The sequence below is a fragment of the Oncorhynchus kisutch genome, linkage group LG7 (genome assembly GCF_002021735.2).
Source record: "Oncorhynchus kisutch isolate 150728-3 linkage group LG7, Okis_V2, whole genome shotgun sequence".
Lineage (NCBI taxonomy): Eukaryota > Metazoa > Chordata > Actinopteri > Salmoniformes > Salmonidae > Oncorhynchus > Oncorhynchus kisutch.
This window is the reverse complement of record NC_034180.2, coordinates 22,512,747-22,537,237: the sequence shown is the minus strand read 5'-3', so window position 1 is coordinate 22,537,237 and position 24,491 is coordinate 22,512,747. Positions and strand designations below refer to the sequence as shown.

At 44.6% G+C, this 24,491-nt stretch overlaps 1 protein-coding gene across 4 annotated transcripts in view; it reads right to left on the bottom strand.

The window, feature by feature from the left end:
• mapkbp1 (mitogen-activated protein kinase binding protein 1) overlaps positions 1–24,491 on the bottom strand; it is a 76,758-nt gene continuing 52,267 nt past the window's right edge. For 2 of the 4 annotated variants that reach the window (XM_020488492.2, XM_031828679.1), the window contains 17 exons: positions 24,038–24,163; positions 23,762–23,832; positions 16,905–17,026; positions 14,963–15,038; positions 14,732–14,843; positions 13,377–13,563; positions 12,808–12,977; positions 12,091–12,146; positions 11,709–11,969; positions 11,371–11,495; positions 10,123–10,307; positions 9,553–9,744; positions 9,132–9,207; positions 7,012–7,886; positions 5,576–6,784; positions 5,173–5,258; positions 1–4,998 (listed from right to left, as the gene is read on the bottom strand). In XM_020488492.2, the coding sequence (XP_020344081.2) occupies positions 4,702–4,998; positions 5,173–5,258; positions 5,576–6,784; positions 7,012–7,886; positions 9,132–9,207; positions 9,553–9,744; positions 10,123–10,307; positions 11,371–11,495; positions 11,709–11,969; positions 12,091–12,146; positions 12,808–12,977; positions 13,377–13,563; positions 14,732–14,843; positions 14,963–15,038; positions 16,905–17,026; positions 23,762–23,832; positions 24,038–24,163 (4,226 nt within the window). In that variant the 3' untranslated portion in view covers positions 1–4,701. The remainder of the gene's footprint in view (positions 4,999–5,172; positions 5,259–5,575; positions 6,785–7,011; positions 7,887–9,131; positions 9,208–9,552; positions 9,745–10,122; positions 10,308–11,370; positions 11,496–11,708; positions 11,970–12,090; positions 12,147–12,807; positions 12,978–13,376; positions 13,564–14,731; positions 14,844–14,962; positions 15,039–16,904; positions 17,027–23,761; positions 23,833–24,037; positions 24,164–24,491) is intronic. The other 2 variants (XM_031828681.1, XM_031828680.1) reach the window with 2 other exon arrangements.

The window sequence follows — 24,491 nt, the reverse complement described above, 5'->3', positions numbered from 1 at the left end:
TTGAGTGTAATAAATATGTTTTTATTCTCCAGCAGAAAGAGAAGTACAGGGAGTGAATATAGTAAAAACACTAAACTGTTGTTGGTACAAAACAGAAAACAAAAGCTCATAAAATGTCTTGAAGTGATCATTCCTAAAAGAGGAACATTCTGGTCCATAATCTGTAGTTTAAGACAAGTAATCATCATAGAAAAGGTGGGGTTATTAAGAACGAGGGTCAGCTACAGGTTATACCAGCTAGTGAAAAAGAGTGGGATCGACTCATACAGTGAAACAAGCCTAGGGTACGTTGAACCATGTAATCCTACTTAGGAACGAGCCAGTCGGTCAACCTCCACACCTCACCACCCTTCATGCATAAATACTGATGCATCCTGGCAGCAGATAGGTGCACCTGTACTACTGTCCCATCAAACACAATCCTACATCTTAATGAAACCTCCAGTCTAGTTAAGGTCACAGTTCTGAATATTGTCAGTCAGATGGGGAAATACTGAATAACTAATAAACAGCAGAATATACTTCATTCTTATTCTATGCCATTTCTAGTCATGTACATACAATGCTTTAATCAAAACTAGAGAGAACAGAGTTCTAGGCATGGCATTTTGAGAGGCTGTAAGACCCTTTGGGTACCTGATAAGACTTTCTACCAATAAGTGTACATTTATAACAAGTCTATCAATAACTCAGGAAATTAAACACTATTTTATGCACAGGTGATTAAAATATTGTTTCAGGGCACTAGTGTATTGAAAAGTATGTAAAACACAGCACAGAATAATCCTGACCAGAGAAATTGTAGGAGGGAAGTGTTAGGGCTTTCTGTTTTAGTAGCAACTGGGCAGTGATGGAGGTTCAACAGCAGAGGGCAGTGTTGTGCTAGTCTGCAGCCACAATCATCAGAACACAATTATTATTCTGTGAGCCTTTGACACAACAGTTACACCATTACACAGAGACCCAGGTTTAGTTTAGTAGTCTAAGCTATTACAAATACATTAATGTGACCTATGACCATTTTGATAGGAATGAAAGCGCATTGTTATTGGGGTGGAAAAGTGCCAGGGACCAGGATGAAAACACCACAGCCAGACAAGTGCCAATAAATGTTGAGGAAGAGGTGTGGGAAAAAAATGTTTTCTGCACGGTTTGTATCTGATGCAAGATCTGTTATGATCTGATTTGATCTGATTTGTTCTGTGTTCTTTACCTCTGGTAACCCAACCCTAACATGCTGACCAGACCAGACACGTCGCATGCGCGAGCGTTGCAAAATAAATGTAGAAATCCATGTTATTCAATTATTGCACCCACACTGCTCGTGCGCGCCAATGAGCGTCTGCGTTGCCAAGGGCTAAAATAGAAGTCATTCCTATTTCTGACGCAGATCGTGCTGCAAGTCCTGCCTCTCATCTCCTCATTGGATTATAGAAGCAGGTACCCAAGTGCCATCTCCTCATTGGTTATACCCACATGGGTGATTGAAAGACGAACTGTTTTGCCGTTTGTCGTGGTAATACTATGAACGTTTAGATGCCAATCACCATAGAAATTCAAAGATGAAAAAGATGAAGGAGGAGAGATGACTAGAAACGAGTCGGTTGACTGCTTTATGTGTGGATTAACAGTCAGAGTAGAGGACCTTGTGCATTTCAGGTAAAATAACAACTCAATGTTTATATCCCAGGACAAATTAGCTAGCAACAGCAAGCTAGCTAAATAGGACAAATTAGCTAGCATGTGCAAGCTAGCTAGCTAAATTGCCATACATGTTTAATGCTTTTCGACCTGTCCCCAAATTAATGTAATTGGTTCAGTTTGTTTTGATATTTTAGCCTGCATGTCGTGATCGCGTTTGGTGTGGGGGGACAAAATAAATGTTTGCACGATGGCGCACGCGTGCAGCCGGTTTGGGTTCCGAGATGCGATGTCTGTATTCAGTCATCAGAAAATGTTTCTCCTCAGTGTCATTGGTTTCCCACAGCAGTAGCTCAATTTCAGTAGTCGCCTTTTCATTACAATTCAATATTATTTTGGTATAACCCAACACATTTTAAACTATGAAAAACGCTGGTTTTAAATTAAGGCACCCATTTCCTTGAGACATTTTGTATTATTATTTGCACACCTTGAACATCAATTTGGAATACAAAAAATGTACTGGGAATACAATTCACATGTTTTATAAAACCATCCAGCATAGTTAATGAACGAGGAGACTCTCAGTTGATGCTGTATATTTTCAAGTCTTCTGTTTTTGCAATGTTGTTCCCCCACTGGTGACCTAGCTCTGGTACAAAACAAACTACAACTCACAAGGGGCTGACAACTCCATTTGTAACGTGGACCTTTTACAACATAATAAATACAACCACACATCACACACAGACAGGGCCTCTCAAAACACAATGTATCAAATCACCCACGAAAACATGATTATGTCTGATTAATCTGGCTTTTAAGACTTGGAAGGGTCCTGTGTTCCTCTAGTGTGGAGGCTGCTATGGCCTGGTGTCGGTGGGCAAAAGCCCTGGTAGGGACAGGTACACCAACACAGACATTTCACATTGTAGTGACAACAGTTGTTAGTATTGTTTTAGAGCACTGGGGTCAGGAATGGCATTGAACAGCAACGCCCTCCGATTGTCCAAAAAGTGCAGCTTCTGCTACCCAAAACAACAGCCAGCATCAAGCTCCAACCGCTGGTATAGCACACGCCCCTGCAAGGCAGGTGGCCCGCCAGCCCCCCATATAGCATATGAACACGTCATAAGCCACAAATTATTTTATTTGAATGACAGGAAATTAGCTTTAAAACTGAAAAAAAAATTCTCAGCCTCATGACAAAATGTGTAGAATAACAGGACATTTGCCTAGGGATTCTTGAAAGTTGGGACAATCCTTGTCCGGCAGGGAAACTTTAATTTCATAGTTAAATATAAATTGCATTATTTGAGCTTAAAATGGACTTGTTTTGGGAATATATTATTAATTTCCATGTCGGCTGCATGCCTGGAAATGCCCTTGTCTGGAGCAAAGGAACCCAATTTAAAATTCAAAAAATAGGCAATTATGGATATTAATTGAAAAATGATCTTATGTAGTTTCTTTCAAAAGCCCTCTGTGACTTTAAAGCCTGTTTATCTCAAAACGGATTCCTTAAAGATGTGTCCGGAGATGGTCAACTCCGTCAGATTGGTCTAAAATCCTAAAGGAATCAGGAATGAGCAGGGTCAGCGACATCACAAGGACCCCTCATTCATGTCCTCATGTATTGCAACAAGCCCCCTCATAGTCTGTAAAGCTGCGTTTTTATTGGAGATTTTCAAATGAATCCTTTCCCATATTTTGTATTGAATGTTTGTGTTGAACTTTTGTTGTTTTGAGCATCGGTTGTCACAACTCCGTCACTGGTTTGTCAATTACGTCACCGATGGTCCACCCCCTTAACATCGTTTTTTTGTGTAAATATTCAGAACAAATATTGTCATCACTGCTCTGTAACATTTGCTTAAACATTTGAAGCATTTGATTTGCTAGACCTAAAAGATGTTTGCTTTCTTAATGTTTTAAATCTAGAAAAACATGTCACAATGCTAAAGAAATTTGTCCTGGAGCATTTAGTAGTGCTAAATATTTGTATTTAATTTATTTATTTAACTAGGCAAGTCAGTTGAGAACAAATTCTTATTTACAATGACCGCCTACCCCGGCCAAACCCTAACCCGGACGACGCTGGGCCAATTGTGTGCCGCCCTATGGGACTCCCAATCACGGCCAGTTGTGATACAGCCTGGAATCGAACCAGGGTCTGTAGTGACGCCTCTAGCACTGAGATGAAGTTTGGAAGTTGAGTTCTTTACATGTTGTGTTAGCTGGTACTTTGGTCTATCAAAATATAGATTTCAACTTTTGTTAATATTAAGACAAATCTTTGTGGGAAAAAAGTTGAGATTGTCCCATTGTCCCGTCTTTCAAGAATCCCTGAGCACTAAAACATCAACATTTTCTCTCAGCCTCATGGCAATATGTGTCAAATAGCATGAAATAAGCTATAAAACGGCACATTTTTCTTTCTGTGGGAACACCTTGCAAGAGGGGCCCGCAAAACTACGCTAAGCAACTCTAGGGCATCCGGCATTTCCATAACAACAACTTCATTAAAACAAAGTAGCAGGGCACAATATTTGGCAACAGGGGTAAACAAAACCAGTGGTCGTGAGAGTGCAGGTGTCTGGTAGGTACTGTAGGTAGCACACTATATTAGAGGGAGGAAGGGTGATGAATGACTGTCTGTAGTGCAGGTCAGCCACACTGGGAATGAATGCTGAGGCATTGATCATCCTGAGGAGTCTCCCTACAGTATCAGTATCTGTGGGCCATTGTGCTGAGTACAACCCTCCCAAACCCTCCTAGGCCTACAGAGATCTGACAGGGATAGAGGGGACCACCCAGAGGGTGCATCAGAGAGAAAGAGAGAGAAGTGCTTAAAAAGAAAAAAGAACTTCTAAAAAATATGTACAGGCATCCTTCAGGAATATTTTAATCTGTTCATTTTAAAAACGTGTCGAGAAAGAAATGAAATAAAAAGAAGTACTGTAGTCTGCAGATATCCTTGCACAATGGCTTACGATCCTACATTTGCAAGAGGGTTGGTTGGTTCAGTCTTCAAGGAAGGGTGTGAAAGAAGAGGAGTATTTAGGAGAGCTGCTTGTTGTCCAGCCTCTTCTCCACGGCTTGAAGGAGGAGCTCAGAGTACTGCTCCAGCAGAGCCAGAGTCCTCTCCTCCCCTGAGGCTAATCTCCCCGTCCCTGGTTCTACGGGCCGGCAGCCCACTGTACACAGGGAGCCTCCTGCTGCAGGTCCTCCAGAGGGGGATGGGGGTGAGCTCTGGGGCAGGGAGCTCAGCTCGGCCCTCACCACCTCAAAGGCCTCAGACAGGACCTGGGCCATCTCATGGTGCTCCTGCCTGGAGTCTACAGGCACACTGTTCACCTGCAAGACACAGACATGACCAACATTACCACAAAAAAGAAGTGTATGGAAATGTTTTAAAAAATGAATGTAAACTTAACATAAAACAGACAGGTAGTGGCCAATAAAATAGTAGCCAATGTAAACAAATATTTTTAGTGAACAGGATACTTATTGGGGGAGTGAGTGACTCACCATTCTGTAGAGCTGGGAGGCCTTCCTAAAGGTGTTCTGTAGATCGCTGGCCACCACCCTGCACGACTCCATACTGAGAGAGCCGTCTAATAAAAAGCGAGTTATACATGGTCAGGCTGACGCCGCTTAAACTATCCTACTGCAAGTCTCATCATATGTGTCAGGCTAGACCACAAGAAACTAGTTAGGTCAAAAACAGAACAGCAAGACGGACAATAGCAGGGTTATTTCATTGACCAACCCATAGCTAGAATGTCAATACAAGGCTATGTTCTAGCTACTACACAAGGAAGGAAAGGACAGACAGGAGGACCACAGAGGGAACACTCTTCATGGAAATGGGGAAGTGAGAGAGATGGAGAGAAAAAGAAAGAGGGACATGAGAAAGAGAGCCATGCCTCACCCGTCAGGAGGAAATGATTAAGTGACGGAGGACAGGGTGAAGGTGCAGAGTATATGGGGGTGGAGACTGAGACGGTAGGCCACACGGCACCAGTAGTAAAAAAGTGCTTGGTGTTGGCCAGGGGCATGCCCAGACGCAGAGATGACAGGATGAAGGAGGGAGATCGCTGGAGCAAACCTGCACGGTCCTGGCCGGGACCTCCAGATGACAGCAGGTATACGGGACTGCCCTGTAGAGACACCTCCATTGTGGGACTCTTCTCCTGGGTCAGGCCCTGGCTCTCCTCCATCTTTGTCTGTTCTAGCCTGTTGTCTACCACGGGGGCCTCAGGACGCAGCTCCGTGGTGAGAAACCGCTGCTCTGCCTCAGGACTCCGAGCTGGGCTAGTCTCCACAGGAGCGGCTGGGGAGAGGGACAGTGCAGTGACTAGCTGGACTTTGTTGGTGAGCACTGGATGAGTCTGGCCCTGGTGAGGTAACAAGCTGACTGGAGATCTGGAAGAGAGGTCGGTGTCCTCTTTGACAGTTTTGGAGGAGGCGGTGGTCTTGGAGGTACTGTTGGGAGTGAAGGCCGCCAGGGAGGGCTTGTCTGGGAGGGGCTTGGAGATGTCCAGGTTGAGCTGGGGCCGGGTGCTGCACATCAGCTTAGCCTGCAGACTCTTGGTGGTTGGGCTGGGGTTGGAGTTGCTTGGAGAGCTAGTGATGAGGGTGGGGATAACTGCAGCATGGGGCATGGCTAAACCCAACACCAGAGGGGAGGAGGAGGATAAGGTGGAAGAGACAACGGCCACGGGGGTAGACGGTTTAGTACTAAGACTCTGGGAGCTCTGGGAGGAGCAGCTCCGACTCTTGGTGGGAGCATTTGACGTGTCAGAGCTGGACCCCCTGCGTGACTCTGTAGACTCAGACTCTTCCTCGGCCACGTTTAGGCTGTCTCCCATGGACATGGAGCGGGACATCTTGGCCATGGAGCTGGTGGTGGGGCTCATGTAGGAGCAGCGGGATTTGATGCTCCTGGGCGTGGGGGCAGTGCCGTGACTGCTACTGGTGATGTCCCGGGGTTGTGGGGAGGTGGGGCTGCAGAGGGGGGGCACGCTGGGCAGGGTGCGGCGGGGGGTTGTGGGGAGGGTCACTGGACGCTCGTTGGCCTGGGAGTGATGGGGCTGAGGGGCTACCTCCTTGGAGGGCCGAGACAGGCTCAGAGGCATTTCTACAGACAGAGAAGGTAAATGATTAGCCTATGCAGGCCAGGGCAGTGTTAACAACATTTCTGTCTCTTATTAGACATTCAAGGAAGAGCTTGACCTTTTACACCATGCGTAGAATATAAAATGAGGACCTTTTTAAATCATAACATTTTCCTGCAAAACATCATACATGATCATAACATCAATACCCTAGCTGGACATGATCATAATCACATGCGTAGTGTCTCACCCTCAGTGTGCAGGTTCTGGACTGACTGGGACTTCCTCATGCCTGTAGAGGTGAGGTGTGATGCTGCAGCCTTGGCTACAGGGCTGACTATCCTACGGGAGTCCACTGCAGGGTTAAAAAGCTTCTTCCTCAGAGGAGAGGCCCGGAGATTCAGACCCTTCTCCATAGTGTCCACTACTTCTAGTCTCGCGGTAGTGCCCTTCTGAGATTCTTCTGAGCCCTTCCTCCGGCTGTGGCTCTGGCCCTGGTTGTGGCTCTGGCCCTGGCTATAGCTCTGGCCCTGGTCGTGGCTCTGGCCTTGGCTGTGGAGTTGGCTCTGGCTGTGGCTATGGTCCTGGTTGTGGCTCTGGTCCTGGTTGTGGCCTTGGCTCTGACCCCGGTTGTGGCTCTGGCCCTGGCTGTGGCTCTGGCCCTGGCTGTGGCTCTGGCCCTGGCTGTGGTCTTGGCTCTGGTTCTGGCTGTGGCTCTGGTCCTGGCTGTGGCTCTGGCCCTGGCTGTGGCTCTGGTCCTGGCTGTGTTCTTGGCTCTGGTCCTGGCTGTGGCTCTGGCTGTGGCCTTGGCTCTGGTCCTGGCTGTGTTCTTGGCTCTGGTCCTGGCTGTGGCCCTGGCTGTGGTCGTGGCTCTGGTCCTGGTTGTGGCCTTGGCTCTGGTCCTGGTTGTGGCTCTGGTCCTGGTTGTGGCTCTGGCCCTGGCTGTGGCTCTGGTCCTGGCTGTGGTCTTGGCCTTGGTTGTGGCCTTGGCTCTGACCCTGGTTGTGGCTCTGGCCCTGGTTGTGCTCCATGAGGGGCCTCACCTCAGAGACCAGGGGCCTCACCACACCGCTGGCTACCTTCCCCTCAACAGCGCTCTTCGAGGGGAATGGAAAGGCCGTCCTGCTAGAAAGGAAAAACAGTGATCCGTTCAGATAGGACTGTTTGTCAACATACTCAGTCATCTAAAAGGATAGCTAACTTTTGTGATAGATGAGTGTGGGTTAACAGAATGTTCTTTGGTTAACTAACTGATACACTAAATGGCCAAAATTAAATTAGAGCACACAGCCATGCAATCTTTATTTACAAACATTGGCAGTAGAATGGCCCGTACTGAAGAGCTCAGTGACTTTCAACGTGACACCGTCGTAGGATGCCACCTTCCCAACAAGTCAGTTCGTCAAATTTCTGCCCTGCTAGAGCTGCCCCAGTCAACTGTAAGTGCTGTTATTGTGAAGTGGAAACGTCTAGGAGCAACAACAGCTCAGCCGCGAAGTGGTAGGCCACACACGCTCAAGAACAGGACCGCCGAGTGCTGAAGCGCGTACAAATCGTCTGTCCTCAGTTGTAACACTCACTACAGAGTTCCAAACTGCCTCTGGAAGCACAAGAACTGTTTGTCGGGAGGTTCGTGAAATGAGTTTCCAAGGCCGAGCAGCCGCATCAAGCCTAAGATCACCATGTGCAATGCCAAGTGCCGGCTGGAGTGGTGTAAAGCTTGCCGCCATTGGACTCTGCAGCAGTGGAAACGCATTCTGTGGAGTGATGAATCACGCTTAACCATCTGGCAGTCCGACGGACAAATCTGGGTTTGGAGGATGTCAGGAGAACACTACCTACCGCCAACTGTAAAGTTTGGTGGAGGAGGTATAATGGTCTGAGGTTGTTTTTCATGGTTTGGGCTAGGCCCCTTAGTTCCAGCTACAGCATACAATGACATTCTAGACGATTCTGTGCAACAGGTTGGGGAAGGCCCTTTCCTGATTCAGCATGACAATAGCCCTTTGCACAAAGCGAGGTCTATACAGAAATGGTTTGTTGAGATCAGTGTGGAATAACTTGACTGGCCTGCACAGAGCCCTGACCTCAACCCCATCGAACACCTTTGGGATGAATTCCAACGCTGACTGCGAGCCAGGCTTAATCACCCAACATCAGTGCCCGACCTCACTAATGCTCGTGGCTGAATGGAAGCAAGTCCCCACAGCAACGTTCCAACATCTAGTGGAAAGCCTTCCCAGAATCATGGAGGCTGTTATACCAGGAAAGGGGGGACCAACTCTATATTAATGCCGATGATTTCGGAATGAGAAGTTTGATGAGCAGATGTCCACATACCTTTGGCCATGTAGTGTAAGTATGGCATACCTTCCAGGAGAGCATTGGGACAGGAACTTGGAGGAGATGCTGACACTGTCCGGGGTGACAACTCTGGTCGGGCTCACTGACAATCAAAGAGGAGAAATACAATGAATACATCTGAAATATTTTTACTATTAACTTGTGTGTGTCTCTATATGTGTATACTATTCTGTCTAATGTACTCCTGGCTGCACAATTAATTTGTGTGGACAATAAAGTTTGAATTGAATATTACATGTGCCAGTTGAAAGGGAAGCTTTCTTGAATCTCTCTGGGTACATCCCAATAATATCTATTTTCTCCTGAAGTGTGCGTTCACTCGTTCACTACCTCCCACACATCTAAAAGCACTGAATCGGTGGAGGCAGTGGGAGTTTCCACTAAATGTCTTATACCAGTCAAGGAGAGACATAGATGCTGTTCTTACCTGGGTTTTTAAGCTCAGCCAGGTTGCCAAAGTGCTGTTTGAGGAAGGCCTCCTGGTCAGGGGTCTTAGGTACTACTGTTGTCCCCTTGGCCTCTCCCCTCCCTACGCCCCCCTCCTCTTCCTCCTCCAGTTCCTCCATGTCCAATTCAGAGGAGTTCCCATCCACACTGAGAGGCTCTGTGGGCTCAGAGTCTGACACAGAGAAAATAGATTTGAAGAACTTTATTTTTCCTGTTAGAACTGTAGTCATACGACACAGAAAACACACAGATATCCAGAGTTGTTAAAAAAAAAGAAAAAACTGTTTGAATTGTGATTGGTGAAAAATAATTGTTTGCTGTACTTATCCAGGAAATGCAGATGAGCTTTGTGATTTACATGAATTCACTGAAAGCCCATACTAACACGGTTATATTACAGTATTGCACTTTTCACAAAGTCTACTTTCGGCCAGCTAATAGCCCTAACAGACCGATCAAACAACATTATGGACTAAACATCCAAAACTGTTGCTGCGGGAATATTTTAGATCACATTAAGATCCTATGCCTCTGTGTGCGTGTGTCTCACTCTCTCCAGGAGGCTGCTGCTGGCTGTCTGGGCTGGACCGTCTGCTGCTGGAGTAGTCCACAGAGCAGGCGCTGTCTGGGCTGTGTTTGTCATGGTGGCCCTGGCTCCACTGGCTGTGGTTCTGGTACCCCTTCACACTCCTGCTGGTCTCAGGCCCGGGCAGTAGCTCTTTCACTAGGTACTCACTATAGAGGAAACACAGATTGTGGATATATGGGTTGGGACTAGGTGGTATGTATACTGTATACATAGACTACGGTATCTGATATGTAGGGAGCTGGTATTCATAAAGTATCTCAGATTAGGTTTGCTAATCTGGGATAAAGTCTCCCTGGTCTTTTATCATCTAAAAGGCAAAACTGACCCTAGATCAGAACTATACTGTGCAAAAATATAAACACAACATGCAACAATTTCAACGATTTTACTGAGTTACAGTTCATATAAGGAAATCAGTCATTTGAAATAAATGAATTAGGCCCTAATCTATGGATTTCACATGACTGGGAGCCAGGCCCAGCCAATCCTAATACGTTTCCCCCCACAAAAGGGCTTTAATACAGACAGAAATACTCCTCAGTTTCATCTGCTATCCAGGTAGCTGATCCTGCAGGTGAAGAAGACAGAAGTGGAGGTCCTGGGCTGGTGTGGTTACACATGGTCTGCGTTTATGAGGCCGGTTGACGTACTGCCAAATTCTCTAAAATGACGTTGGAGGTGGCTTATTGTAGAGAAATTAACATTAAATTCTCTGGCAACAGCTCTGGTGGACATTCCTGCAGTCAGCATGCCAATTGCACACTCCCTCAAAACTTGAGACATCTGTGGCATTGGATTGTGTGACAAAACTGCACATTTTAGTGTGGTCTTTAATTGTCCCCCGCACAATGTGCACCTGTGTAATGATCATGCTGTTTAATCAGCTTCTTGATATGCCACACCTGTCAGATGGTTGGAATATCTTTGCAAAGGAGAAATGCTCGCTAACAGGGATGTAAAACAAATTTTGTGCATATTAAACATTTCTGTGATCTTTTATTTCAGCTCATGAAACATGGGACCAACACTTTACATATTGCGTTCATATTTTTGTTCAGTGTCATTTGGAATGCTTTATGAATACAACCCCGGGAGTTTTTTAAGGTCAGAGGCACTTGGTCAGTGAAACCTAAAGGCCCAAACTATGCAGTCATTTCTTGGCCATATACAGTGAGGAGAAAATGAGATACACTAATGGCGAGAGTTTACCTGCCAGCTAAGCTGACCCTGTCCTCACAGCCCTCGGGGTAGAGCACTGAGCCTGTCTCTGGGGTCTGTGGAGAGAACATGATGTAGTGGGGTCGCTGCTGGGACCTCTGCTCAGACTCATCCCCCTGCAAGTAGCAAACAGAGACATATTAGTATGAGTTCTGATGGTTTTAACAATAAACTATACTTTATTCTACCTATAAGTGTTCCTATGGGCCCTGGTCAAAAGTAGTGCAGGGATTAGGGTACTATTTGGGACGAAGACAAAGAAGCCTTTTTGAAGTCCACTATACTTCCACGAGTGGTTGGATATTTCCCTCTCTCTGTGATCCACTCACCCATGCAGTAAGGGGTTGCAGGCTGATGGTGCTGCCCAGTTCATCCTCCCTGAATGGGTCTCTGAAAGCATCCGGCTGGGTCTTGGTCTTGTTGGGGGAGGAGGGGGGCATGGCGAAGGAATCCAGCTGTCTGAGGTCCAACATGGACTTGACCATCAGCTCCATGCTGACCATGCCTCTGGACCAGCGGCGCCGCGGACGGGGACCCCTTTCCTCACAGTGATGATTGCCCTGGGAGGAACGCCTGCCAAAAGAGCTCTCCTATAGAGAGGGAGAGAGGGAGGGAGGGAGGGACAAGGGTTCAGTTAACAGTTTATAAGGGGAATATTCACTGACTGTGTTAGTGGGAAAATATTCACTGACAGTTACAAGAAATACTAACCCTTTTCAGTTCTCTGCCGTGAGAGTTAAGAGAGTTTTGCTTTTCGTCTGAGGTGTCTGGAAAGCAAACACAAAACCAACCGATATTTCAGGATGTGTGCTGCCATCAACATTGCCACGAAAAAAACACATTCTTAATACTGTAGACACTCTGTATACCACTCAGTATATATTGAGTTGCACCACACCACCTTTTGCTCTCAAAACAGCCTCAATTCGTTGGGGCATAGACGCTGGCTCATGTTGACACCAATGCTTCCCACAGTTGTGTCAAGTTGGCTGGATGTCCGTTGGGTGGCGGACCATTCTTGATACACACGGGCAACTGTTGAGCGTGAAACCCAGCAGCGTTGCAGATCTTGACACAAACCCGTGTGCCTGGCACCTACTACCATGCCCCGTTCAAAGGCACTTAAACATTTTGTCCCATTCACCCTCTGAATGGCACACATGCACAATCCATGTCTCAATTGTGTCAAGGCTTAAAAATCCTCCTTTAACCTGTCTCCTCCGCTCCATCTACATTGATTGAAGTGGGTTTAACAAGTGACATCAATAATGGATCATAGTTTTCAACTGGATTCATCTGGTCAGTTTGTCAGAACTTTGTTCTTAATTGACTTGCCAAGTTAAATAAAGGTTTAATTAAAACAAATTCAATAATGTTTTGTATACTCAGTGTATTGTTTGTGTACAAATGTATTTCTGAGATACCAACCTGTCTCTTCCTCTGCACTGCAGCCTGACACCATGTAAGGAGAGATCATCTCTTCCTCCTCCTCCTCCTCCTCCTCCTCCTCCTCCTCTATCCCCTCCTCCTCCACCTCTTTGTCGCTGTCAGAGGACATGGTGACTATGGGAGGGGTTCTGTGCACCTCTCTCCTGGTGCTGCACAGAACAGACAGGGAACAGAGCAAATCATACTACTAGGAGACAATAGTCAAATGTCTCTGATAATGCAACATGCTACGAAAGGAACACTGGTCATTCACTAGCAACGTTCATAGCGACAAGCCTGTATTACAAATAACACCGAACACAGGATTAACAGTTGCTTTTCACTCCAATTGTCTTCAGAATGCGTCTCTCATCCAGTGTTCACCTTATGTAAACACCATGTTTGCTTTCTAAGGGTATTAGCTAGCACAAAACACGTTATCCAATTAACTAGGTACTCCAAGGAGGCCCTTTGCTTCACTTTGGAGCTAACAAGAATAACAAAACAGGAATAAGAAATGTAAATCAAGGTACTTTTTCTACAATGATGTGTTCCAACAGGGTAGCTACCTGAGATTGCAAGGTTTGTGAGGTGGTGTCTTCTGAACTGGCTTGCCACTCTGTTTGAGGTCTGACAGACGCTGTCTCATACTGATGGTGAGCTCCGGGGCCAGACGCCACACAAAGATGCAGCTGTCACCAGACACAGTTATCATGTGCTTGCAGTCATTGGTGAACTTCATTCCAGTCACAACCTCTGTGAAAAAGAGAAAAGGACAAAACAAATGACAAGGATTAAATCATCTGGACACTTTCAATTATGGAAAGAAGTAGAAGGTGTCCAACCAACGTCAGTAGAGGTGAAACCTAAAAATGTGTAGACATCGTTGACAGGAAAAGCCGCAGCGCTCGCTCACCGTTAAAAATGTGTAGTTTTATTAGACAAGTTTAAAAGACCGACTTTATCGGCCTTCAAAGGCCTTCTTCAGAATAATCACAAAGGGAATGGACAAGTTTATATAAGGCATGGGGAAGACAATTAGGACATTTTGACAGATAAATGATCTGTGGAATTCACAGTATGAAACAAGTGTCTCAGATTAGGTTTGCTAATCTAGGATAAAGTCTCCCTGGTCTTTTATAATCTAAAAGGCTAAACTGATCCTAGATCAGAACTATACTGAATACAAATATAAACGCAACATTCAACAATTTCAACGATTTGACTGATATAAGGAAATCAGTCATTTGAAATAAATTAATTAGGCCCTAATCTATGGATTTCACATGACTGGGAGCCAGGCCCACGCACTGGGGAGCCAGGTCCAGCCAATCCTAATACATTTCCCCCCACAAAAGGGTTTTATTACAGACATAAATACTCCACAGTTTCATCTGCTGTCCAGGTAGCTGGTCTCAGATGATCGCGCAGGTGAAAAAGCTGGATGTGGAGATCCTGAGCTGGCATGGTTATGGTTGTGAAGTTGTTTGGACGTACTGCCAAATTCTCCAAAATAACTTTGGAGGTGGCATATGGTAGAGAAATTAACATTCAATCGTCTGGCAACAGCTCTGGTGAACATTCCTGTAGTCAGCAAGCCAATTGCACACTCCCTCAAAACTTGAGACATCTGTGGCATTGGGTTGTGTGACAAAACTGCACATTTTAGAGTGGTCTTTTATTGTCCCCAGCACAAAGTACAGCTGTGTAATGATCATGTTGTTTAATCAGCTTCGTGATATGCCACACCTGTCAGGTGGATGGATTATCTTAGTAAAGGAGAAATGCTCACTAACAGGGATGTAAACAAATTTGCGAGGGAGAGAGAAGAGGAGTTCCAGCTGGTTTCTCCTTCTGAACACACTACAGGTTGTCATTCAGCCATTTTGCTGTCTTTTTTTCTAACTAAATGGGCTATTTTTACCAGAGTGTCCGAACATGGTGGCCACACACTCTCCAGAGTAGAAGTCAAAGATGCTGATGTTCTTGTCTGAGCAGCTGGTGGCCACATACAGTCCTGAGGGGTCGGTCTGAACCTTGGGAGAGGAGAAGAAGGATTTAAACACCACTTGTAGCGCACATTATTATAAACCAGCAATCTGTGTTGTCAAATGAGTCTTCACAGTGACACCACATTACATGAAAACATGCAAACCTTGATAACAGTGCCATCCTCTCCTTGGGAGCCCTTGTACAGTTTCTTCTGTTTGCCGTTACTGATGTTGAAGATTCTGTGGGCGGGGAACTAAGAGTTAGACAAATGGACAGGTCTAGAGGCTTTACGCCTCCACACACAGAAATGCAGGTGTGTCTGTTTCGATCTCAACGTGAAAACACACCAGCAGCTCAGTACTCCAGGAGTAAATCACAAAAACAGTTTCTGCTGTTGAAGCACCAGTGGGTTAATCAATCCTCCGTTTTATCCACTGTCAGCGCGTCACAAGGACAACGGAGGACGATAAGTCGATAGCCCAAAAGTCAGACACTTCTACCCATTTACATCCTGCCTCAGCAGTTAAGGTTATGACCCCACGACTTTCAGATCAAGGGACTGAGTCATCTGACCCAGGGAGTTCAAGGAAACACGTGACTGTGTTCTGTTCATGAGTCAGTGAACTCTGTGCCACATAGTGTGCAAACAGCACAGCAGCTCAGCTGGTAAGCATGTCTCTCCCCAGCTGACCACATGGGGTCACTAACAGCCTAACTGGTGTATTTCCACGAAGTGCAGGAAGGAAAGACCAGCAGCCACCAGCTGGCAGACAACCACCCACAAGGCCCAGCCAGGGCCCAGCCAACCTTGGGAGAAGTTGGCAGAGTGTGGACTGAGGGCAGCCAGTCAACCATTGGTTCTCACTTTTAAGCACCGCTGCTTAGTTACATAAGGAACAGACCAGAGCCTGTTAAACAAAAGCCCTTTAACGCTACAACCTACATTTATCATTAAAGTGCAGTGAGATGTCCTAGTTTTCATAGCAGCATGAGGTGTGTTTACAGTTGACTTAAAGTATCTCCAGCTGAGGGAAAGCCCTTTTTGGACTGTTGTACTACTCTCCCACATTCCTCCAATTTACACCAACTGATAAATAAAGCTGTACACTATAACCCGAGAGTGGTTGTTAACATAATTTGAAAGTGATTGTTTGAATTCTCTCCATTATGGTTGACTTTCATAGCATGTTGTTACTGTTGTTGACACAAGGTGGAGTATGTGAGTGAAAGATGGAAACACTTGTGTAGGCAGGCAGACCGAGGCACGAGTAGGATAAACTCAGGTCAGGCACATGGACAGCAGCATGTCTGTAGCTGCAGATAGCTAAAGACAGAACGAGCCGGGGCAAGGCCCTCAATCTCATCCGTCCTGTGTCGACAACATCTGAGTTAAGGGATAATCCACCTGCTAGGGAGGGATGACTGCACAGTCTGGCAGATTACTGAGGGAGAGAGGTCACACGTACTCACGAAGACACACACGTGCACAGACACTAATATATACACGCACACATGCATACACATGAATGCACGGACGCACGCACACACACACACCAACACTGACATACAAACACACATACACAGAAACACAAATCCATACGGTTAGATTCTGGGTTAAACTTGGAACATTGTTATACTGAGCAGTATAGTATCTGAGGGGTGAAAGAGACTGGTTTTTACATCAGAAGTGAATGGTTATCTGTAGGATCCAGATGGGTGGATGTTGGGTGGACAGGAGGAAGTCACAGGATTGCTATAGGGGATACGGATGGACGTCTGTGGATTAGGCAAATGAGAGGTTGAGGTCAGGTCAGATCCCCTTAAGGGAGAAATGACGGTTTATTACCCTATTACTTTGTCTTCCTGTCAAACCATAAAAGATGTAAGGATCAGAGAGAAGGAGTGCCTAAATTGGAGTATATATATACTTGTGGTGTAAACATGCTTTGTCTGAATGCTGAATCGACCCTCAGGGAAGAAATACACTTGGTTAAGCTTTCATAATGTCCGTTGAGTGTTTTGCTCTGAGAATTAGAACCTAACAATATAAAGTCATCGAGAGAAACAGAGACAGACAAGCAAGGACAGGTAGACTAGGCCCCCACCTAACGCTGCGGTCTTGACAACCAATAGCGGCGTACTTCCTGGTGGGGTCGATATCCATGTCATACAGCGTCGTCTTGCGTACGATGTGGTGGGTGCGGGTAAACACTGTTCCTTCATCTGACTGTGAACAAAACAAGATGTTAACATAACCAGAGGTTAAAACAGGTCAGTCACTCACTGCCATACTAGACCATTAACACTACTGTAAATGCTCCAGTGAGTAATGAGAGTTTTGGCAGACATACAGTTGAAGTCGGAGGTTTCCATACACCTTAGCCAAATACATTTAAACTCAGTTGTTCACAATTCCTGAGATTTAATCCCAGTAACAATTCCCTGTCTTAGGTCAGTTAGGATCACCACTTTATTTTAAGAATGTGAAATGTCAGAATAATAGTAAGGAGAATGATTTATTTCAGCTTTTATTTCTTTCATCACATTCCCAGTGGGTCAGAAGTTTACATACACTCAATTAGTATTTGGTAGCATTGCCTTTAAATTGTTTAACTTTGGTCAAACGTTTCAGGTAGCCTTACACAAGCTTCCCACAATAAGTTGGGTGAATTTTGGCCCATTCCTCCTGAGAGAGCTGGTGTAACTGAGTCAGGTTTGTAGGCCTCCTTGCTCGCACATGCTTTTTCAGTTCTGCCCACAAATTTTCTATAGGCTTGAAGTCAGGGCTTTGTGATGACCACTCCAATACCTTGACTTTGTTGTCCTTAAGCCATTTTGCCAAAACTTTGGAAGTATGCTTGGGGTCATTGTCCATTTGGAAGACCCATTTGTGACCAAGCTGTCTTGAGATGTTGCGCCAATATATCCACATATTTTTCCTGACTCATGATGTCATTTATTTTGTGAAGTGCACCAATCCCTCCTGCAGCAAAGCAACCCCACAACATGATGCTGCCACCCCCTTGCTTCACGGATGGGAAGGTGTTCTTCAACTTGCAAGCCTCCCCCTTTTCCTCCAAACATATCGATGGTCATTATGGCCAAACAGTTCTATTTTTGTTTCATCAGACCAATGGACATTTCTCTAAAAAGTACGATCTTTGTCCCCATGTGCAGTTGCAAACCGTAGTCTGGCCAATTTATGGCGGTTTTGGAGCAGTGGCTTCTTCCTAGCTGAGCGGCCTTTCAGGTTATGTCGATAAAGGACTTGTTTTACTGTGGATATAGATACATTTGTACCTGTTTCCTCCAGCATCTTCACAAGGTCCTTGGCTGTTAGGGACCGATAGGGACTATTTGCACCAAAGTACGTTAATCTTTAGGAGACAGAACGCATCTCCTTCCTGAGCTGTATGACAGTCCCATGGTGTTTATACTTGCAAACTATTGTTTGTACAGATGAACGGGGTACCTTCAGGCATTTGGAAATTGCTCCCAAGGATGAACCAGATTTGTGGAGGTCTACAATTCTTTTTACGAGGTCTTGGCTGATTTCTTTTGATTTTCCCATGATGTCAAGCAAAGAGGCACTGAATTTGAAGGTAGGCCTTGAAATACATCCACAAGTACACCTCCAATTGACTCAAATTATGTCAATTAGCCTATCAGAAGTTTCTAAAGCCATGACATTTTCTGGAATTTTCCAAGCTGTTTAAAGGCACAGTCAACTAAGTGCATGTAAACTTCTGACCCATTGGAATTGTGATACAGTGAATTATAAGTGAAATAATCTGTCTGTAGTTAGAATGGGTCATAGTACAGTGGTTCGTCCTTTAAAAGTTGCAGCGTACTGTGGCACGTTATTTAAATGTGAACCACTGGCACCATTAATGCTAGTTAGTGCAAGTTTGACTACTAGAGGACTACCATCTTTGAGATGCATTTGAAAGCCTTCAAATAGAGGTAGTACTAGAGAATGTAAAACCTTTTTCCGTAAGAACATCGTACATGGGACTGATTTTAAGAAATTTAGCTTAATTAATTTGACTAACATTATGGTGTTTCTATTCCAAGAAAAATGAAAACCCTCTGGGTTTCCATTAAGATGGAACGGAAAATATGGAGCTGTACAACGTGACGGTCGGGAGTAGGCTACAGTACTTGGCTATTTGGCTAAAGAATCACTGTGTCGTGTGGGCACGCCGGGGAGGAAGGAGTAGGCTGTCCTTGTAAATAAGAATATGTTCTTATTTTCTTGGTGACAGGGGGCAGTATTTTCACGTCCGGATGAAATGCATGCCCAAATTCAACTGCCTGCTACTCATCCCCAGAAGATAAGATATGCATATTATTAGTAGATTTGGATAGAAAACACTCTGAAGTTTCTAAAACTGTTTGAATCATGTCTGTGAGTATAACATAACTTATTTAGCAGGCGAAACCCAGAGGACAAACCATTCAGATTTGTTTGTTTGTTGAGGTCACTCTCTTTTCAATGGGTTTTCATTGGGAATCCACATTTCTAAGGGACCTTCTTGCAGTTCCTACCGCTTCCATTGGATGTCACCAGTCTTTAGAAATTGGTTGAGGTTTTTCCTTTGTGTAATGAAGAAGTAGCCCTGTTCAGAACGAGGGTCACTTGTAGTGTACTGTTAGATAGAGGCGCGTGACCAGAAAGCTAGCTACAGTTTGTTTTCCTCCTGTATTGAACACAGATCATCCCGTCTTCAATTTTATAGATTATTTACGTTAAAAAATACCTAAAGTTGTATCACAAAAGTAGTTTGAAATGTTTTGGCAAAGTTTACAGGTAACTTTTGAGATATTTTGTAGTCACGTTGCGCAAGTTGGAACCGGTGTTTTTCTGGATCAAACGCGCCAAATAAATTGACATTTTGGATATATATCGAAAGGAATTAAATGAACAAAAGGACCATTTGTGATGTTTATGGGACATATTGGAGTGCCAACAATAGAAGCTCGTCAAAGGTAAGGCAGGAATTATATTTGTATTTCTGCGTTTTGTGTCACGCCTGCAGGGTTGAAAGATGCTTTTCTCTCTTTATTTACGGAGGTGCTATCCTCAGATAAGATAAAAGGCCAAAAAGCCTTTTCACAACAAGTGTAGCTTTAATTTGCTATCCTGCATGTGTGATTTAATGAAAGTTAGATTTTTATAGTAATTTATTTGAATATGGCGCTCTGCATATTCCCTGGCTTTTGGCCAGGTGGGAAGCTAGCGTCCAGAGAGGTTAAATTACTTGCCTTGTTAAATAAAGGTTACACTAAGAGCATAACATTTATACACCCTAATTGTATAATTGTAGTCTAACCAATACCCAAACGGAGATTCAGTGAAAATAAAAATCTCATTGATTTATCTAGACCATTCCCCAATCTTGTCTCAGAGCATCGCGAAATGGTGCTAAAATAGTTGTAGGCTATTGCTTTAAATCCTATTGCTTCTAACTTCAATATGCTCTTTAAATAAATAAGACCTACACCACTTTTAACAGCACATTACTCTAGAGAGACTCATGTCGCCTACGGTAGGCCTACAGTATATAAAAAAATATGACGTGACTCCCCGCCAATAATTACATATAGAGGATTTGAGGATTCTAAATTGAAACCAAAAGCCGCCTCATGGGTCTCCGGGTGGTGGCCCGCCACGGGAATCTGCAGCAAGGCATTTTGCATTGCGATGTGGTGACTTGTGGATGGGGCCACTGGGGAGGCCAGTGTATCAAAATACAGAGAGGTGTTGGTAAAGGTATATTGTCCTGCTAATAGCCCATAATGGGCTATTATAATACTGTACATGGTGTCCAGGTCAGGATAACCAAAACATTTCTTTATTAAAGACTATCAGAAAGAATGTTGGTACTTATTTATTTTGATCCAAAACCATGAATGAGTGAGTCACTCAGGCTTATGTAGGTGCCGGCTATATGACTGTGACTGTGTCATCAACTTGATAATATATAACAAAATAATATTTGTAAAGTATTTATTTCTGTTTTTAGAGGGAGAGAAACGCTGGGCCAATTGTGCGCCGCTCTATGGGAATCCCAATCACAGTCGGATGTCATACATGATAATACTTTTTGTGGTATTATTTGTTTTGTCTTTTCTGGTGGATTAAACTGAAATTTCAACAAATCACGGCCGGTTGTGATACAGCCAACCTAACTTAGAAATACATTTGAGGATATAATTCTCCCCCTACCCTCCTTCTAGGCAAGTTTATTGTCCAGCTATCTGCTAATAGCCATAATGGCGATGTACAACATGACCATGTGTGTTTGAAAGAGTATTTTCCAGTAAGACACAATTTGTTTACCTTCATTAGACAACTTTGTTCCAACATTTCTGTAATTCAGTTATATTTATTCCCATAGTAATTCGTTATGGATCCATTACTAAATAAACATTGGCATTTTGATAGAGTATTTTTATCATTATTTTATTAACGAAAGCATAAAGATGCCATTATTAGTTACATTGCTTTAGTTTGAACGTGCAGACTGGCACTGTGACGGGGTGGTGGTCCAGCCACCCTCCCCAATGGCCTAGGTCCATCTTCTGTGCGCGGCCCATCCTGTGCCCTCGGCCCTCATGCCTTGAACATTGCGTGCTTTCAGTGGATACAGCTGGAGAGCTGCAAGGCAATCCTATTGTGCACCACTCGGGAGCCATGACCAATATGACCAATATAAACTCAGCAAAAAAATAAATATAAAACTTTTTCAGGACCCTGTCTTTCAAAGATAATTCGTAAAAATCCAAATAACTCCACAGATCTTCATTATAAAGGGTTTTAACACTGTTTCCCATGCTTGTTCAATGAACCATAAACAATTAATGAACATGCACCTGTGGAACGGTCGTTAAGACACTAACAGCTTACAGACGGTAGGCAATTAAGGTCACAGTTAGGACACTAAAGAGGCCTTTCTATTGACTCTGAAAATCACCAAAAGAAAGATGCCCAGGGTCCCTTCTCATCTGTGTGAACGTGCCTTAGGCATGCTGCAAGGAGGCACGAGGACTGCAGATGTGGCCAGGGCTGAAAAACTGGCAAAAAGTACTCTTCACTGACGAGTCACGGTTTTGTCTCACCGGCGGTGATGGTCGGATTCGCGTTTATCGTCAAAGGAATGAGCGTTACACCGAGGCCTGTACTCTGGAGTGGGATCGATTTGGAGGTGGAGGGTCCGTCATGGTCTGGTGCGGTGTATCAAGGCATCATCGGACTGAGCTTGTTGTCATTGCAGGCAATCTCAACACTGTGTGTTACAGGGAAGACATCCTCCACCCTCATGTGGTACCCTTCCTGCAGGCTCATCCTGATATGACCCTTCAGCATGACAATGCCACCAGCCATACTACTTGTTCTGTTCGTGATTCCCTGCAAGACAGGAATTTCAGTGTTCTGCCATGGCCAGCGAAGAGCCCGGATCTCAATCCCATTGAGCACGTCTGGGACCTGTTGGATCGGAGGGTGAGGGCTAGGGCCATTCTCCCCAAAAATGTCTGGAAACTTGCAGGTGGCCTTGGTGGAAGAGTAATTAGTAATTTGTAAATAAAGCTATTAATAAATACTTTTTTTTTTCTGGTTTTAGAGGAAGAGAAACCAAAAACCTACAGTCATCTCATGGGTCTCCCAGTCGAGGCCAGCATGGGTATTGAACCAGCATCTGGAGCAACACAGCTTGCCCTGCTATGCAGTGTCTTATTCCATTGCACCACTCAGGCGCTGTACAACGTGACCAGAAAGGTCAAAATAATCCTACAAAATAAAATAATAAAAACCTTAGTGTAACAACAGTTTTAGTAAGTAATAGTGAAGTCGTGCACAATTATCAGTTTCTATTTAGGTTAAGTCGCCCATTCACTGTCAGTTAAAGACATAGTAGGACACAAAAGCATAATCAGTGCTCTAACTCCCCCTTGCGCTGGTCTGGAGCAATGAAGTGGTGACGCAGGGTACCGTACTAAACCACAAATTACCTCTAAGTCCCGCAGCATAATCGCAAAACTTTTAGTGGAGCAACCACTGTATGCATCCCAGTGCAAACTCTGTATATTATGACAACATTTTGTGATGTTTTTGTTCGTTTTGGACTTCAGTGAGGGTTTTTATCAGCTGTTCAGGCACACAAAACATTTTCTGAAGGAAACCGAAGTTCCGAGCCGAAGTCTACGCCCCTTCGTCAGTGATTGGTCAACAGTGGGTATTCTTCAATAGTCTTTGTTGTCATTCAACGAGAGACCACTTTTTCATAGAAAAATACTGCACCAAACATCTTAGTTAAAGTTAAATTAAAAATTGCGCGACAAATATCTATTCGGCAAAAATGTCATAATGAATGACATATTTCTTGAGTTATCTTAATTCTGACTATTTTGAGGATGTGTATACTGGCTACAGCGTCTCAAAATGGACAAACAGTACTATTGCCGCTGTTTTCTCATTTTTCAACTGAAGCATGCTGATGCCTTTAAAGTAGCCTAGTCTTGAGGGCCCTGGGTCAGGAATTTGACTATTTTCGTAGAGCAGCCTTGTGAAAATGTCACTGTGACCCTCATAAGCAATGGGCGAGGAACACGGGAGGGGGAGAGCATTTATTTGCAGCAAGTTGGCAGGGGACTTTGGGTATATAACAGATAGGATGACACAGAAAGCCTTTGAGAAAAAGTGTCATTATTAAATAGGCCACTTAGAGTGTAATTAATTAGCTGTAAGCAACAAGGATTTTCAAATGAAATATCTCAATATACAGTAGGGGTTGGCTGAGCCAAGATAAAAAATGTGGTCCATTGGTGAAATATGCTGAGAGAAGAAGATCATGAAATATTGCCAAGACGTGCTACAAAAGCATCAGTCCTCCAAACTTAGTTTAGCCGCTGCAACGGCTGTTCTGGAGCAGCGCGTGTGTGTGTGTATAGCGGCCTTTACCTTCTGCGCTGTGCGGAAGTAGATGCTCTTGTCAGCGCCACAGCTGATCATCCTCACCTTGCCGTCATTGGCTGAAAGAGAAGAAGCACTGTTGTTATGACAATAGCAACCATGTTAACTTCAAACAGCGAGCTAGCGCCACACTTGACACTTCCATGACACTTTTGGATGCCAAAAGTCTAAGTTACATTAAGGGAGGGAGACTTGAGAGTTTGAGGTAAAGGGGGGCGGTTGGCGGGATGTTGTAAAGGGTCAAAGGTCGTCTGCGCGTCTCACCAGCGAATCGGACGGCGGTGATGGAGGAGGAGTGTTCGTCCAGCGTCTGCAGCAGGCTGTACTCCTGCTCTGCATCCAGCACATGGATCAGACGGTCTCGACTAGCTGTGGCTAGTAGCTTCAGACCTGCCAGATATAACATAAACACACACAACAGGACATCAGCAACTTTCCAACAGCCAACACCTGTTCTCCATCTTAGTGGTGGTAAACCTGTTTCATTACAGCGAGTGGTCTTTCATGTTTTTAACAGCCATAATGCATCCTGTTGAGTACAGTGGTGAACATGTGCTCCGCAGACTGCTCCCTGACATAGCAATGCCACGTGTGGACTCACTGTAACCTCTTAAAGCGTGCTAGTTGCTACAGACGTAGGATCTTAATTTGAGCTAGTTTGCTACAGCAGGAAAATAATCCTGTAGCAACAGGACATTTCAATTAAGTGGATTATTCA